General features: G+C 43.1%; 1 protein-coding gene across 1 annotated transcript; it reads left to right on the top strand.

Annotated features, from left to right (window-relative positions):
* The first annotated feature begins 612 nt into the window (after positions 1-612).
* Positions 613-9390, top strand: CASP8 (caspase 8). The gene is made up of 8 exons (XM_033010805.2): positions 613-3842; positions 4403-4508; positions 5704-5842; positions 5937-5990; positions 6322-6389; positions 6910-7045; positions 8056-8557; positions 8859-9390. Exons 1-8 carry the CDS (start codon positions 3535-3537, stop codon positions 8992-8994), a joined length of 1449 nt encoding a protein of 482 aa, XP_032866696.1. The 5' UTR covers positions 613-3534; the 3' UTR covers positions 8995-9390.
* Positions 9391-15469: the final 6079 nt, after the last annotated feature.

Raw genomic sequence — 15469 nt, 5'->3', positions numbered from 1 at the left:
AATTACAGCTCTGTTCATGCAGGTTTCATAAATAGTAAGTAGATGTTACAAGCATTATGTAAATGAGAGTGCTGTTTGTGGCAAAAGTTACCAGAAGGTGTTACCAGGTATGATACAGTTCCGTGGCTGACATGGTTAACCATTTAGGAAATGTGGCAACACTTCATTTACATTTTTATACTTTTTCATAAATGAGACCCTGATATGAAGTTAGTAATTAGATTTGTGAATGTTGTTTTATGATCAGGAAATATAGCTTAAGCTGAGAGATTTGGGGTTGTTCAGCCTAGAGAAAAGAAGGCTTTGGGGAGATCTTATAGTGGCCTCCCAGTACTTAAAGGGGGATACAGGAAAAATGGGGAGAGGCTCTTTATTGGGTAGTATAGGGATAGGATGAGGGAGGAATGGTTTTAAACTGAAAGAGAGGAGATTTAGATTAGCTCTAAGGAAGAAATTCTTCCCTGTGAGGGTGGCGAGGCGCTGGCCCAGGGTGCCCAGAGCAGCTGTGGCTGCCCCCTCCCTGGAAGGGTTCAAGGCCAGGTTGGACGGGGCTGGGAGCAACCTGGGCTGGGGGAAGGGGGCCCTGCCCGTGGCAGGGGGTTGGAACTAGATGATCTTTAAGGTCCCTTCCAACCCAAACCATTGTATGGTTCTATGATTAAATGAAATAACTGCTTCCTCCAGGAGACACTTGCTGGAAGGTGGCAGCTGCTCCGGTAGTGAAGTTGTGAATCTACAACATTCCTTTTTTTTCATATTTCTCTGTGTCAGAGTTCAATACTCTCAGACCAGGTTCTTTCAGATACTCCACATGAGGAGGAACTGGGTATCAGATTCACTTATTTGGTATATTTGGTGCTAATTGGGATTTTGGTGCTAGTGGATTTAGTAGAGTGATACAGCAACATACTGAAATCACAACACCAGCATAATTTATCAATTGAAATGTACAGTTGAATCACAATACAAACATGATTCTCACCAGTCTCTGTATGTTCACCATCATGACACTGGGCATTTGCAGTCACGATGGAACATGTGGGTTGAAGCCACCTCAGGCCCATTGCTCTTTTCAAAGTTTAAATGTTTTATCAGTTGTAAAGTTTTTATACTTTTATATTGGGCTGAGCTATGTATTCACACCCCCATGCTGGTCTGGCTAGCTTGGGAAGACATTATTCTTTATTAATAGTCTTGGGGTACCTGATGATTCACAGGTGCAGCTGTCTTCTCTAAAACTAAGGTTACCTTCCAGTCTCTCTGATGTTGAGGTAAAATGAGTTTTCTCTACAATACATTCTTCCCTGAGATTGGCTTTTTGCCCTTCTCTAAGCCGTCCTCCAGTGGGGGTGTGTGCTGGTCAGTCACAACCTGTCATTAAATTGGCATGGTATTTTGTTCTACCTGTTAAAATCTGACCACCTCCATAGCTAACATTATTGCCTGCTGATGAAGACCTACTAGAAGGGAGAGAAAACCCCGTCATATTCCTCTAAAGGACTGCAGGAAGTGGCTGTACTGTGAATATGTGTGACATGCAGCAATCAAGGAGAAAACACTTTGAGTTTTATGGTTCTGAGCAAAGTATGCTCACACACACCTGCAGCAGTGTGGCTGATATGTTCTTGCATGTATTTGTGGTCCTCCCACAGAACTGAGAGGTAAGAAGGAAGTCAGATCTGCAACTTTCTGGTTTCCTTCTGTAGCACAACTTGGAGAATGGGGAGAGACAATCCCCTTTCCTTTCTGAAGGCCCTCAGCTATAGTCACTTTGCCTGTCCTCCCTTTCCTTCAACTCCTGGCTGAGAGGCCAAACGCTATAGCAAAACAATCCTGGCTTTCAATTCTGTGTTTTGTTTTACAGCCAGCAGAAGCACTGCCACCAGAAGGTGGAGTCAGAAGGTTGGTAGAAAAGTAGAGTTGGTGAATCAAAGTCCTGCAGACTTAAACTGAAAGCAGGCAAGATCAGAGTGATGCTGTTTGAACATGGACATGTTTAGAGGAGTTGAGGAGGTCTGTTACACAGTGGCATGAATCCCTGCCCAGTCATTTGCGTCTTGCTACCTGTTCATTCAGTTTAATGTAAGTTTCCCAGAGCGGTGGTTATGCCCACCTTCCACAGGAAGTTTGTCATTCTCTCCACCGTAATGGTTTTAGTGTGACTTGTTAATGTGCTGATCTTGAGATGGGTTAGTGGTACATGTGAGGAGCCTGCCCATGTTCAGATTGTTGACAGCTGCTCCCATTGCTGTAAGTATGTATTTTCCCACCATGTATATAAGGGGGTTCACTCTTAGTTCTCCAAGTGGTGCAACATTCAGGTACTGTGGAGTTTTGATTAGTTGAATGGTTGGCTATGTCTGTGATCTGTAAGATCTCCTGCAGGAAAATGTGATGCCCAGGAAGAAACGGAAAGAAAATACACACCATTTAGGAGATTAAGCTACAAGCAGGGAATCCAGAGCTAGATTTTTTCTCAGGACATGTTGGGTGTTCAGCCATTGCTGGTTACCCTTTTTATTCTGACCCCTAACATGGGCACATTCTGTCAGAAATTATTCAGATCTGCTGCTTTTCAACGAGAGAGATGTCAAATTATGAACAGAGAATATCATGTTTAATCTGCAATTACTTCTGTGCAATGCACTAAAAAATATAGTTGAGATATTCGGGATTTCCCAGATACTAATTTCTGTGTGTCCTTTCTGTTAGTTGTGTCTTTGCTTGTCACTGTATCTGTTCTGTTATTAGCAGCCACAGGAATTCCCCAGGCCTCCAACGTGGCTGGCTTTTGTGGGTGCCAACTGTCATGCATTGCTAGCTAGGTGAAACGTTGCTCTGGACATGTCTTCTGAGCTTGGCCTAGGTCTTTTACATTAGCTTTATATTTGTGTAGCCACTTGGTGTTTAGGCCTGATTTTTCCAGGCTTATCATTGCAAAGAGAAGGATCCTTACCTCCTTCAGTCTATTTACTAGGAAGAGCTTGTTTTGACATGACTTGAGGACATAGCTTGCATAGGGTTTTGAGCACTGATAAGCCATTTCTGTGATAACAATGTGAAGATTTCTGCCTAGTAGATTGTCAAACTTTTTTCTTGTTTATTTGGGGGAAGGGACACTGGCTTTAAATCAGAGCCCCAAAAGGCTCGTGAGGAGGAAGCCAAGTCAGTGTTGTTACGAGTTCCTCCATTTGTATTAAAATGGCAATGAATTGTGAGTGACTTCAAGCTAGAGAGAGGTGGTTGCAGGAGAAGCCTGGGCAGAGGGAGGCCGTTAGACCTGCACTAGTAGGTTCAGTTTTCTCAAGAATGGATTCGAGAATAGTCAGTGCTTTGTAACACTAGCTGGAGGGGGGCCTAAAGTGCATCTGAGACAAATCCTCTCTGCCAGACGAGCAGTTTTTAAGTTAAGTTGCGGGTTTCTTGGTTGAAGTTAGAAATCGAGAAGGAACTACAACTCCCAGGGGCCCGGGCGCCGCCCCCTGCCCGCCCCAACCCGGCGGCGGGCGGAAGGGCCCTCAGCCCTTCGCGGCCATGGAGCTCCCCAGGCAGCTGCTGCTGGTGGTCAGCGAGGAGCTGGACGAGGCCGAGCTGGCGGCTCTGAAGTTCCTCAGCCTGGAGCACGTCCCTATGAGGAAGCTGGAAGCCATCCAGAAGGCACAGGACTTCTTCGATGCGCTGCAGGAGAAAGGGATGATCGAGGCGGGGAGCCTGTCCTTCCTGAAGGAGCTGCTGTTCCGGATCAGTCGGATGGACCTCCTGGCTGCCCACCTGGGCTCCAGCCGAGAGGAGATGGAGAGAGAGCTTCAGATCCCTGGCAGGGCAAAGGTGTCGGCCTACAGGTAAGCGCCCGGCGGCGCGGGTTCGCCGGGCGGGGACGGGCCGAGCCTCACCGGGGAGCAGCTCGCTCCCTGGGACCGGCTGCCCTTCTCGTGGGGTCGGTGTAAGCTTTTACCGACGACTGGAAGACCAGGCTACGGTTTGGAAGCGCAGAAGCGCCTTCTGGGAGAAAACTGGTACAGGCCATACGGAGAGTTGAAATTTCTGTCCAGTAAAAGGGAGAAAACAAGCCACACCTTTCTGAAATACTTACCAGCCCCCGGTGGCTTCCCTGCCCTTGTGCCGTGATAAGTGACTGGGTGTGAGTCTCTGTTTTCAACTCCAGAAAGTTTCAGAGTGGTTTTGATTTTAGGAAAACTGATGTCTTTTTAATTGCAGCTGAAAATGGTTTGACTTCAGGCTCTCCTGGGACTGACACCCCCCTCATTTAAAAAGGAAAAAAAGGAGAATATATGCTTGGGGAGGGGTGGTGAATGGGGCGGTTCAGCAGTACTGCGTTGAATTGTGCTAAGGGATGGGCTTGGGAACATGATGAAACAGTGTCTTCCACATTTCTTTCTAGATACCTGCTCTTTCAGCTGTCAGAAGATACCACTGAAGATGAGCTGAATTCTTTCAAGTTTCTTTTGGGGAAAGAATTACCAAAATGCAGGCTAAACCCTAAGACTGTAAGAATTTCTTTAAACCTGTTCCTGGGGGTATTTTTTAATGCTTATTATAATCCATAGAGGCATTTGAGTTGCTATGAGGCAAATGAGTGTCACTATTCTTATGGTGTCAGTTGTCCTATGGTGAAAACACCATAAGTAAAAGGGTGCACCTGGAAAGGGATTATAGGCTCTCCAGTGCATATGGAACTTGGCTGTGCTAGTGTTAGTGTAGCTTTTGCAGCAGGGTGGCAGCCCAGAGAGCACGGGCCAGCCTTGCACCAGGCGCAGAGGCCTTCATGTCCAAGCACCATGTGGGACTTAAGGGACTCAGTGGCTTTGATCAGTGGAAGGCTCATGAGCACATTCACTCGTCCAACCGATTTTAGTTTGGCTATTTTTGAAGCCATTTTCAAACACAGAAAATCACCCACTGTTGCTATTACTTTATGCTTTTGTTCTTTTTATTACCAAACTCAGAAAATACAGTTCTAAGCAGTAGGTCCTTACCAAGGCTAAGGTCCAAGAGCTTGGAGTTTACAGATAGTCTTGTGGGAGAACCAACTGCTCTTAGACTATCTCACCCTGCAGTTCTGACTGCTGGGTACTTTGTTCTGTCTAATGGAAACTTTTAGCATTTTCCCTCTTTTCTTAGAGGAGAAACTGTGCCTATCTAGGATTTACTGTTTTAGTAAATCCTTGGAGTGACCATTGCACTCTGCCACTCACTGTCAAGAGCTCCTGTCCTGTGGATTCCCTGTTGCTTCAGAGCTATCTCTACACCATACTTGTGTGGTTATACACATTTTTGCCATTGCTCAAGATGGTCACTACAGTGATTCTTGCGTTTTCAGTTAAGTGTATAAGATAGCCACTGAAAATCCAATGAATGAAAGTAATTAAAAATTACATTATCTATTCCTGTATGATCACCATGAGGTCTGGATTAGATCCTGTTAAAAGTCAGCATCGGAGCTGCAGAAGGGACATGAGTGTGTTTTGAGATGTTTATACTTACAGTACTTGGAGGTTTTGCTGAACTAGGTTTAACTGACTCAGCTGAGGTCTCAACTGAGCTACCAGTCAGCTGGACTGACTGTGGGTTGCATGTGCTATTGGTACATTAAAGCTTAGGTACACATGCACATGCTGCAACTTCCCTCCCAGTGGCAGCATGGATGTGCCCTAAGAGCAAACTACCTTTCTGATTACCCAGACAATGCTCGACGTTTTCATTGAGATGGAGAAGAAGGGGATTTTGGGAGAAGACAACCTAAATTTCCTGAAGAATCTCTGTGCAGAAATTAACATCAGCCTGTTGAAGAGAATTGAAGAGTATGAATTAAACCTATTTGGTAAAACAAAACAAAACAAAAAGGCCTCTTTCCCATAGTTATTCTTGAAATGAGATATAGATGTCATACAGGACTAATAATGAATGCTTTTCAGGTGAAGAGATGATCATCACAGAGGAACAGAAGGGCAGCACAGGAGGCCCTGAAGGTAATTGAAATGATCAAAAAATTAATGTTTAGATTTTTTTGCTCTTCTTCAACTTTTAGACTCTGTACACCACTTATATCTCACTTCTTTACACAGGTGTCTTGAAAAAGTGATCAAGTATGCAGTTACTTACTAACTGATTGCAATACATTTTAATCCCTTTTAGTTGATTAGCTAGTGGTTTATAGCTAACAGAAACAGCCATTCAGCCACAGTTCAGTGTTTTCAGAGAACAATTTTACCTTGGGAGATGCTTGTGGAGATGGAGAACAGGAATAGAACTTCTTGTCTAGGGCTACATTCTGTACTTAAACTTTTTGTCTGTATTCAGCGCATGCTAGATGGCTGGCATCATCTGTGGCACCTGACTCTCCCGGCAGTTGGAATCAATCTTCCCAGGTAAGCCAGTTTGTTTCTTAGAAACGTCATCATTTTGTCTTAGAAGAGATCATCCCTCCATGAAGTGAACAGTTATTATAAGCCCAACTGTTAAAAGCACTGTCTACAAAAAGAAAAATGCGTAACCCTGTAGCATCCTTTATTCTGAAGCTGTCACAGGTGGCTGCAGCTAGTGCAGTGTTAAAACTGCAGAAACATTTGCAGGGGTGGCAAGATAGGCCGAGTTTATTATACCAGGAAATACACAGTTGGCAAATGGCAGGGCATGGAGAAATGCATGAATGCAGCACCATGTGAGTTGAACATGATGATGTGGGTCTGGGGGGTGCTGGCATGCTGTGCACAGACTCCCAAAGGCGGTGGGGCAGCATATTGCCAGGTCCTGGGAGCAAAGCTGTATAGGGAGGGCTGCCTAGAGAGAAAGCTGGCTGGTTCTTCACCCTGCTGTGCCACTAGCAAGGGCTGAGAAGCACCTGGAGGAGGGGGCAGTAGTTTCACCAATGGTCTTTCCTTTCAACAGCTTGAAGCTTACAAAATGACTAGCCGACCCCGTGGAGTGTGCCTGATCCTGAATAATCACAGTTTCGCCAAAGCCAGGGAAGCAGTGCCGGAACCTAAAAACATGAAGGATCGGAATGGGACAGATGTGGATGCAGGTATGGTGAACATTAAAGATGAGTTTGCGTATCTTCAAAATAGAAACCTCCCTTCTTTTTCTGTGCTAAAGGTCTGAATTTCAATATTCCCTTTCTAGGATACTTCTGTTGTAGTGGCTGAGTCGGCTCTGTTTCCTGTGCTGACAAACCCTAATCAACTCATCAAGCTTTTACTGGCTGACTCAGGACAATTAACTAGCATTTTACTGTTTTGCTGAGTTTCCTGCAATCTTAAGCAGCAATCTCAGCCAGGACTTTACAAGCTAGGCTAGCTTTGAGTCAGCCTTATGCATACCGCTACTAAAATATGCAGAATCAGAAACAGATTTGCTGCTGAACCAGAATTTGGTGTTAGTTGTTTAACATCCGACTTAAAAGGACGGGGGGTGGGAGAGGGAGGATGTTGGAATTTAGGGGCTCGATTACCTTGCTATTCAGGGCCCCTGATTTTAGCAGTCTGTCCTGCAGCAGCATAGCTCATTGGAGGTCCTGGAGTCTATGAGATGAGTGTATTTGCACTGTCTATATCAAGAGATGAAATCCATCAATGGACCTTCCCAGATTGAATTGAACTTCAACTTAATTCAAGGGTCAGAGTGCAGGGTTTCTCCTCCTGTGACACAGGTACTACCTAGATGGGTAGTGCCCTCTCCTCTTGGGTAAAGCAACTGCACTGTTCAACACCTTTTGAGAGATTAAGGGACTAGCTGTTAAATGGGTGGGTGAAAGAAATACAGCTTTCTTAACAGTTCTGCACGCTTTCCAGACAGAGGCAATATTAAACAGCAAGATTTCAAGGAAGCCTTTTAATGAGAATTAAGGGAACTCAGCAGAATTATGAGTGATTAGACAACTAGATGATTTTCAGAGCAGGAATGTAACACCCAGATAGTAGTGTAGCAAGATTAAAAAAAAAAAGATAGTTTATCTCTAGAAATGCAATTTGCAATTGCAGTGTCCGACTGTCATATAATGAAACAGCTCCAATTCTCCTTCTGTTTACTTTCCAGCTGCTCTGAGAAGAGTCTTTAGCAAGCTTCATTTTACAATAGCAGAATATAGAGACCTCACTGCAGAGGAGATCCGTAAGATTGTGAACATCTACCAGTGTGAAGACCACAAAGACAAAGACTGTTTTGTTTGCTGTATCCTATCTCATGGGAAAAAAGGCATTATATATGGTGTTGATGGGCAGGAAGTACCTATCCAGGAATTGACCACTTCTTTCACTGGACAGAATTGCCGCTCACTTGCTGGAAAACCAAAAGTCTTTTTTGTTCAAGCCTGCCAAGGTGATGCTTGCCAGAAAGGTGTGACCATCGAAACAGATTCTGAAGAGCAAGACTATTCTGTAGAAACAGATGCAAGATTTCAGCTTGACTGCATCCCCTCAGAGGCAGACTTCCTCTTGGGCATGGCTACCCTGCAAGATTATGTTTCCTACAGGAGCCCAAGGCAGGGGACCTGGTACATACAGGCACTGTGCCAGCACTTGGAGTACAGCTGTCCTCGGTAACTATGTTTCCATAAGCTTTTTTTTGGCAACACTTATATTTTCCTTCTGAACCCCAGGAGTTTGATTTGGATGCAGAGGTTGATGATATGCAGTGGGAGTGCTTGCTCAGAGTGAAAGCAGCAATGTAAGAGAGAGAGCAACACCATGCAGACTGTTCAGAGCAGCTTAGCTAACTGCTTTGAAGCCTGTTTAAAACAGGAGCCATTAGCACTGGTATAGCTCAAGATATATGAGAATGTGGTAATTTTTCTGATGTTAACTGCATCCCTAATACAAAATATACTTGTGTTTTTGCAGAGGAGAAGATATTCTCACCATTCTGACAGCAGTGAATCAAGAGGTGAGCAGAAAGAGTTGCAAGCCAAATGCAGAGAAGCAGATGCCACAGCCCAGTTTCACACTGAGGAAAAAGCTCATCTTCACTGTCAACTAAATGGGAGGGATCTGCATGGTAGAGGGAGCTGCAGCAGCCTGGACGTGGCTGGTATCAGCTAAGAATTTGGTAAAACATAACAGACTTTCAGTGTCTGCTCTTACCACGTGAGCAGATGTTTTTATTGAAAAAACAGCCAAGGAATTAAGAAATTTCATACGTATGACAGTTTATACTTGAGAGCATCTGTGAGCTGGTCTCCAAGTTGTGGTTTGCTAGCTAAAGTATGCTTAGTGTTCCCTCAGCTGTATCACACAGCTGTTGCTTTAGTAAGGTATCTTTCTAATGCAAATTTTAAAAGACAACTGTTATGAAGCCTTGTGTGTTCTGTGCCTAACTTTCGCAAAATAAAGGCAGGGGAGGGTGCTGCAAATTTTATAGGATATAATCAGCTCACATTAGTGTGTTTTGTGACTTCTCTCCACCACTTAAAATCATTCATTCTTAGTGTCTTGGTACACCTCAAGGACGAGTCAAGCACTTGCCCTCCAGCATCCTCAGCAGGATGTGGCTGTGACCTGCATTTCAGAGAATTCTCTACATAGAGTGGTCTTAACAGTGAGTATCAGTGGCTCGGGTGCAGCTTTGTGTTTGAAGATGTCCAGTTACGCAGTGTTCACTTATGTTGCTGATGTTCAAGTCTCAGTTCTAAGCACAGCAAAAGAAGTCATCGCTAGGTAAGTACCCAGCTCCTTAAAAACATTTTTGTGTTGCCTCCTGTGATTAGTATGCACACAGAACAGGGAGTTCTACAAGCTCTGACTAGAAGCTAAAGTTTTGTTCACCTCTCTGTTTTGTTTTGAATGAGATGTTCATTCTGTTACATCCTTGTTACAGCTTTCGGCATTAGTAATGGTAGCAGTGGAGGTGGTTATTTTATTAAACAGATAGAACTTCACTGGAATTATTTCAAGAGCCCTGTGCTGAATACTTTTTCTCTTTGGTGCCAGTTTGTGTCTGTGAAGGTAGTGGCAGAGAGATTATAGACTGTGAGAATGATTAGAACCTTAACAAGTGGCAGATGCAGCAAGCAGTTACAGAAACAGGCAAATCTGTGCTTCCAAATTCTAGGAGTAATTTTCCAAGATAGTTGTTGATGCATGTTTAAGGAGTCATCATGAAACCATTGAGAGTTGTGCCCAAGCAAGGACAGCCCCTGTATAGAAATCTGTCTATTACTTGGATGTGGCCAGAAATGTGCAATTGAAGCGAAAGAAACACTTTTTTTTTTTTTTTTTAAATATTGAATAGAAACTGCAGGAAACAAGCATACTACTCCATGGGCAAAATGAATGCAACCTGTTTTACTGGGGATTTTCTTCCTAGATCCCTTCTTTCCACACATACTGCTCAGCACTTTACCTGTTTCAAGTCACCTGTGTTCTTCACTCATTCATAGGAAGGAGGCAGGCAGTTCTGGCTCACACTGACTCCTTGTGTCCCTCCCTTTGGTGCTGTCTTGTTCTCAATGCAGAGTTACGATTCTAGAGGCAGATTCTCAGGTCATTTTACAACCTAAAATCTTAACTATAGACACAATTACATAGAATTTTACACAAAATTTTGCCAATACTCAGCTTTTCTTCAGCGGCTGCTCTCTTCAGTAATTTCTGGAAATGTTCTTGCAAGCCAGTGACTTCTGATCTGTGAGCTTCTTGAAGCAAGCTATGAAAGCGATAGGTAGGGAAGCCATATGCATATAGGCCTCTTCACAGCACAGCGCTCTCATCTGCATGTTGTACTAGTAATGGTTCTGATTACACAGTGCAATGAAGGAGGCACAGCTCAGTGCTGCACTTCTTGTCAGTTTGGCTGCGTGTTCCCTTTCTGCCAGTTCCTCAAGACTCAGTTGGGATGAACAGCATTTAGCCATCCTTTAACTAGGAAGGCGTTTTCTTTGTTAGCTTGAAATGCGTGAGAACATGTGAGGTAGGTTGAGCCACCAAAAAAATGAAACAAACAGGTTCTGGTTTAACCCTGGTAGGCAGCTCAGTGCCACACAGCCATTTTGCTCACTTCCCACCAGTGGGATGGGTGAGAGAATAGGAAGGGTGAAAGGTGTGAAAACTCACGGGTTGAGATAGACAGCATAATAGGTAAAGCAAAAGCCACGCACGCAAGCAAATCCAAACAAGGAATTGACTCACCACCTCCTATCGGCAGGCAGGTGCTCAGCTGTCTCCAGGACAGCCAGGCTCCATCACATGTAACAGTTACTTGGGAAGACTAATGTCATCACTCTGAACATCCCCCCCTTCCTCCTTCCTCCCCCAGTTTTATTGCCGAGCACAATGCCACATGGTATGGGGTATCTATCTCGCTGGTCAGTTGGGGTTGGCTGCCCTGGCTGTGTCCCCTCACAACTCCTTGTGCAAGCACTGCTCAGCAGTAAATCCCTGCGTTATCAGCACTGTTTTCAGCACAAACACAAATTGCAGTAGCTGGTATGGTATAGCTATGAAGAAAATTAACTGTGCCCAAACCTAAACCAGTACACAGGCTTTCTGTCTAAATAATTGGAAAATTTCTGTTAAAAGCACAACTTCTCTTGGGTTATCCAAACCTATGCACCAAGAGCTTAGCTGCAAGAGTTACAGATGTTTTCAAGTAGAGACTCCACCCCACATAAAACCCTTATTTGTATCTAATTCTCCATTGTGTAAAAATGCTATTTAAGGGCCCTTGTTCCTGGGAGGCTGTCAAAATACTTTGTTTTAGCCGTGTGACCAACTAAAAAGAAAACAAGGAGTTCAAGGCACTCCCAAGGCTCTGTATCACTCCAGAATTTAATTTCAGAATCGCCAAAGTCCCATTGATTTAGGTGGCTCAAGCCCCCTATTTTCTCCAGGAAGCTCTTCCTTGCACTTTTCTCAGGCATGCCTGAGCTTTTGTGGTTAGTTCTAGCCCTTCTTGCAGCTTCAGAGGGGTTACAGCTCTCTTCCCTCACTACATCCGAAGTGCTAGAGAACAAGTGGAAAAAAAAAAGCACCTCCCCCAACTCTTACACAGCACATACACTCTTACATAGCAGCAGCCAGCTGTATTCTGGCTCAGGTCTTTCAGGAAAGCTGAAATCTCTTGAGTTCAACAGGAACTTGTATACTGTCATTAATTTTCTTATATGGACCATGAACAGCTTTGATGCAGAGTGAGCACATAGCCAGAAATCCCAACTCTACCACTAGCTAACGTTCCTCTGGTGCCACTTAGCTGCTCATGGCCCTGTTGCTTCTCCACTGTGGGACACATTTCTGTAATGTCATTAGTTAGTTAACCTGGTAACACAGGCCTTTGTTCTGAGGACATGCAACTACAAATCCAAACATGTTAAGTACTGGTGTGCATAAATACAATGAATATTAGGAAACAGGGTAAGTTACCTGTTTGCTAGAGAAGGAAACTTGGTCAGTGTCTCTTGCAACCCAGATACTGGTGTTCCAGCTTACAGCTCCTTCCTACCTAACCATTTATAGGGATAGCAATTACAAAGAACAGTGAGAAGCAAATGTCTTCTCAAAATGTGCACTTAAAGTTCAGCATATGAAAAGTTGAGCTGAAAAGTCAACTTCAGTCTGACAAGAATGCAAGCCCTTCTTATGGCAGAAAAATAAGCAACCTAAATAAATACAGGTTACTTACCACAGGATAGTGGTGGTTCCTGCTTCTTTCAGAGGTCATGCAGACAGACTACAAGAGGAACTGTCAGTAACTGTTTGACTAATTCTAGTAAAAAACTGTTAACTGCAAATCAATGCTGTTCCCACGCTGTAGCACTGAGGGAAGTGAGTGTTTTGGGAAAACGATCATAACTTTCCAGCCTCAAATGTGAGGGCAGGTGCTGGTGCTGAAGATGGTGTGCACAGCCCCAGGCTGACATGACTGGCAAGAATTTGGCATCTCCATGCCAAGGGAACTTCAGTGAGACCTACACAAAGGGAGTTCCCTTCAAGGGTAAGTAGCTTCGTTTCAGTCTCTGCTCCCATTTTGTCACAAATACAGAGGGCTGACATCTGCTACTGAAATGTAAAAACAGCAGTGTTGTTAGAAAATGCTACAATGCTGGAGGAACATACTAGCTGCTGTAAAATAACAGGAGGAAAAAACCCTAAAACAACACACAAACTCCACCCCCCAAAGTACCAGAAAACACATTCAAAGTGAGGCTCACATTCAAATACTCTGAGAGACAGATGAGCTATTCTTCACTTGTGAAGTTTTTCATTCTCAAGTAAAATGCTTTTCAAGCTGCAGCAGAGGGTACTCTCTAAGCATTCTGATCTAGATTTAAGCATTGCACATTTACAGTGCTAAATCAGACTGCAGCTTTTACTGCACATCTGTCACCTCTAACTGCGTAAGTACAAACAGAATAGCAAACAGACCAGCACAGCCCGATCAAGTTTTAAAATCAATTTCTCAGCTTTTACAGCCACCATTTGTACAGATACCAACTCAATAAGCTTGTCTACAGTACAACCATTACTAACTTTTAGCCAAAAAAGGCCTAAATTTAGGTTTCTTATAGAACAGTATAGTATAGAAGATGACATCTGGAACAAACCACACAAGATGACCAATATACTGAAAAATGGCATGTTATACATGTTTATTATTAAATTTACATTCCACTATGAAACAAGTGCAAAAAGCAGATGAAAAAAATACCATGAAGTTTCTCAGACGGTTGAAGCATTGTGTGCAATCCCTTTGTGTAACAGCCAAATGAGACCCAAACCCAATATTCTCTTTCCTTCTCTGCTGCTCACACCAGTAAACTTTTAACTTTGACCACAGGTATTCTGAGCATGCAGGTATCACTGAGTTTATCAAAAACAGTAAAACTAGAAAGCTATAAATCTGTACTTGGTTTAAGCCAATCTGAATATAGATAAATAGTACAAGAATTCCCTTCTATCACTTGAAACTTTCACAAGCATGGCTACATCTTTCCTTTCTAACATCTGTTTTTGTCTTAAACCTGCAAGATAACAGAACCTTTCTGAAATAGAATTCTCCATTCCTTCTAGTTCCACCTCCTGCTCAACCAAATCACACTGTGCAGGATCAAAAGATCTTGGTGCAGGACCTCAGCCATCTTAAGTCATGCAAGTTTGTTTCCTCTCTTATTGGAGGCAACAGAGGCCAAATCAGCTCCTACAATGATGGCAACTTTTAATATGTTCTCCAAAACACGTGTTATTCAAAAAAGTTTACAAAACAGTAAACTTGGAAGAAGTACCAATTTTCCCTGTTGCTGCAACCTAGGCGTATATATACAAAATGCATGTGACCATCCAAAGGCGCATGACAATTTCAACACTGCTGCACTACAGCATCAACCAACCAGATAAACACACAAACACAATGGTATACAGATTCTTTCACTGTCTTCTTGCCTTGTGTGAAGTATCTGATACTACATCATCCTACAGCAAACAAACAAAAAAACCATCTTGACATATCCATAGTATTGTTTGAACTGAACCAGTTTATATTGTTGGGCTACAGAATATGGAAGCATCCCAAAGAGAAACATGCATTTAATGAATGTGCTTTTAGATGAATTTTAACTGAAACCTGGTCTGCCAAAGGAATTCTGATTTAGTTGATTTGCTGCTTACACAGATCCAATGGCTGGAGTTATCTAAAGAACCTAGTTAGAAACACTGTGTAGTAACTTCAAAAATTTATCTGTAATTTCCGTGTATTCCTATAATCAACACACATAAAATGGACATACTTTTGACATACTACACACTTCTCTATTGACACCAAACTGTCTAACCTTTTGTTAACTCATTCCTGTTGTTTCCCCCAAAGTTACAAATACACAGCAGACATACCTGTCTTCGTTCACTGGAGACCAAAATTGCCTCCCCTCACTCCTTCACTCTTACCTTATTTAGCTAGGCAAGACCCCATACACAGCTAAGTACATACAAACATAAATACTTACATGAAGAAATTAAATATTTTTCATTTAAAAAAATTAACCCGTATATAGTATTTTAAGTAAAATTCACCTTTTGTAAGTGTAAGATTTTGCTTTGATACCAAAAGGCAACTCCAGGAGTTCCTGAATATTTCTGTGCGCTGCTGACAGACAAGCTTCTGCTAGGAATCCCTGTGCAAGTTTGAAGTGCTTACTCTTTTTCCTTTTACAAAAAAAGACTGTTACATCAAAGACTCATCACAAGATGTATAGAAGTATAAAGGCAGAAAGGCCACATTACAACTTTCCTATAAACCAGGCTAAGAAACTTTTCCTGCTCTACTTCACTCAGTCCTGCATCAACAAGGGTGCCAATTATAATGGATGTGTCTTACGGCAAATGCAAATCAGTGTAATTCTACTGATGCCTCACACCACGCACCCAGACAGACACCAGCTATGTCCCACGTACACAGTAACAAGCAAGGTAAGCTTTGACCGTTTTACCTGATTGTATAGAAACTAAACTTTGAAATTTAAAAA

Source organism: Tyto alba, unplaced genomic scaffold, assembly GCF_018691265.1.
Source record: "Tyto alba isolate M040663 unplaced genomic scaffold, T.alba_DEE_v4.0 Super-Scaffold_7, whole genome shotgun sequence".
Lineage (NCBI taxonomy): Eukaryota > Metazoa > Chordata > Aves > Strigiformes > Tytonidae > Tyto > Tyto alba.
This window is presented reverse-complemented; position numbering and strand designations above follow the sequence as displayed.

Bases quoted from the DNA above. Each gene is read 5' to 3' on its own strand.
- CASP8 (XM_033010805.2), top strand. From the start codon at position 3,535: ATGGAGCTCCCCAGGCAGCTGCTGCTGGTGGTCAGCGAGGAGCTGGAC. The intron at 6,390-6,909 runs GTAAGCCAGTTT...TCCTTTCAACAG, and splicing joins GTTGGAATCAATCTTCCCAG to CTTGAAGCTTACAAAATGAC. The intron at 7,046-8,055 runs GTATGGTGAACA...TTTACTTTCCAG, and splicing joins TGGGACAGATGTGGATGCAG to CTGCTCTGAGAAGAGTCTTT.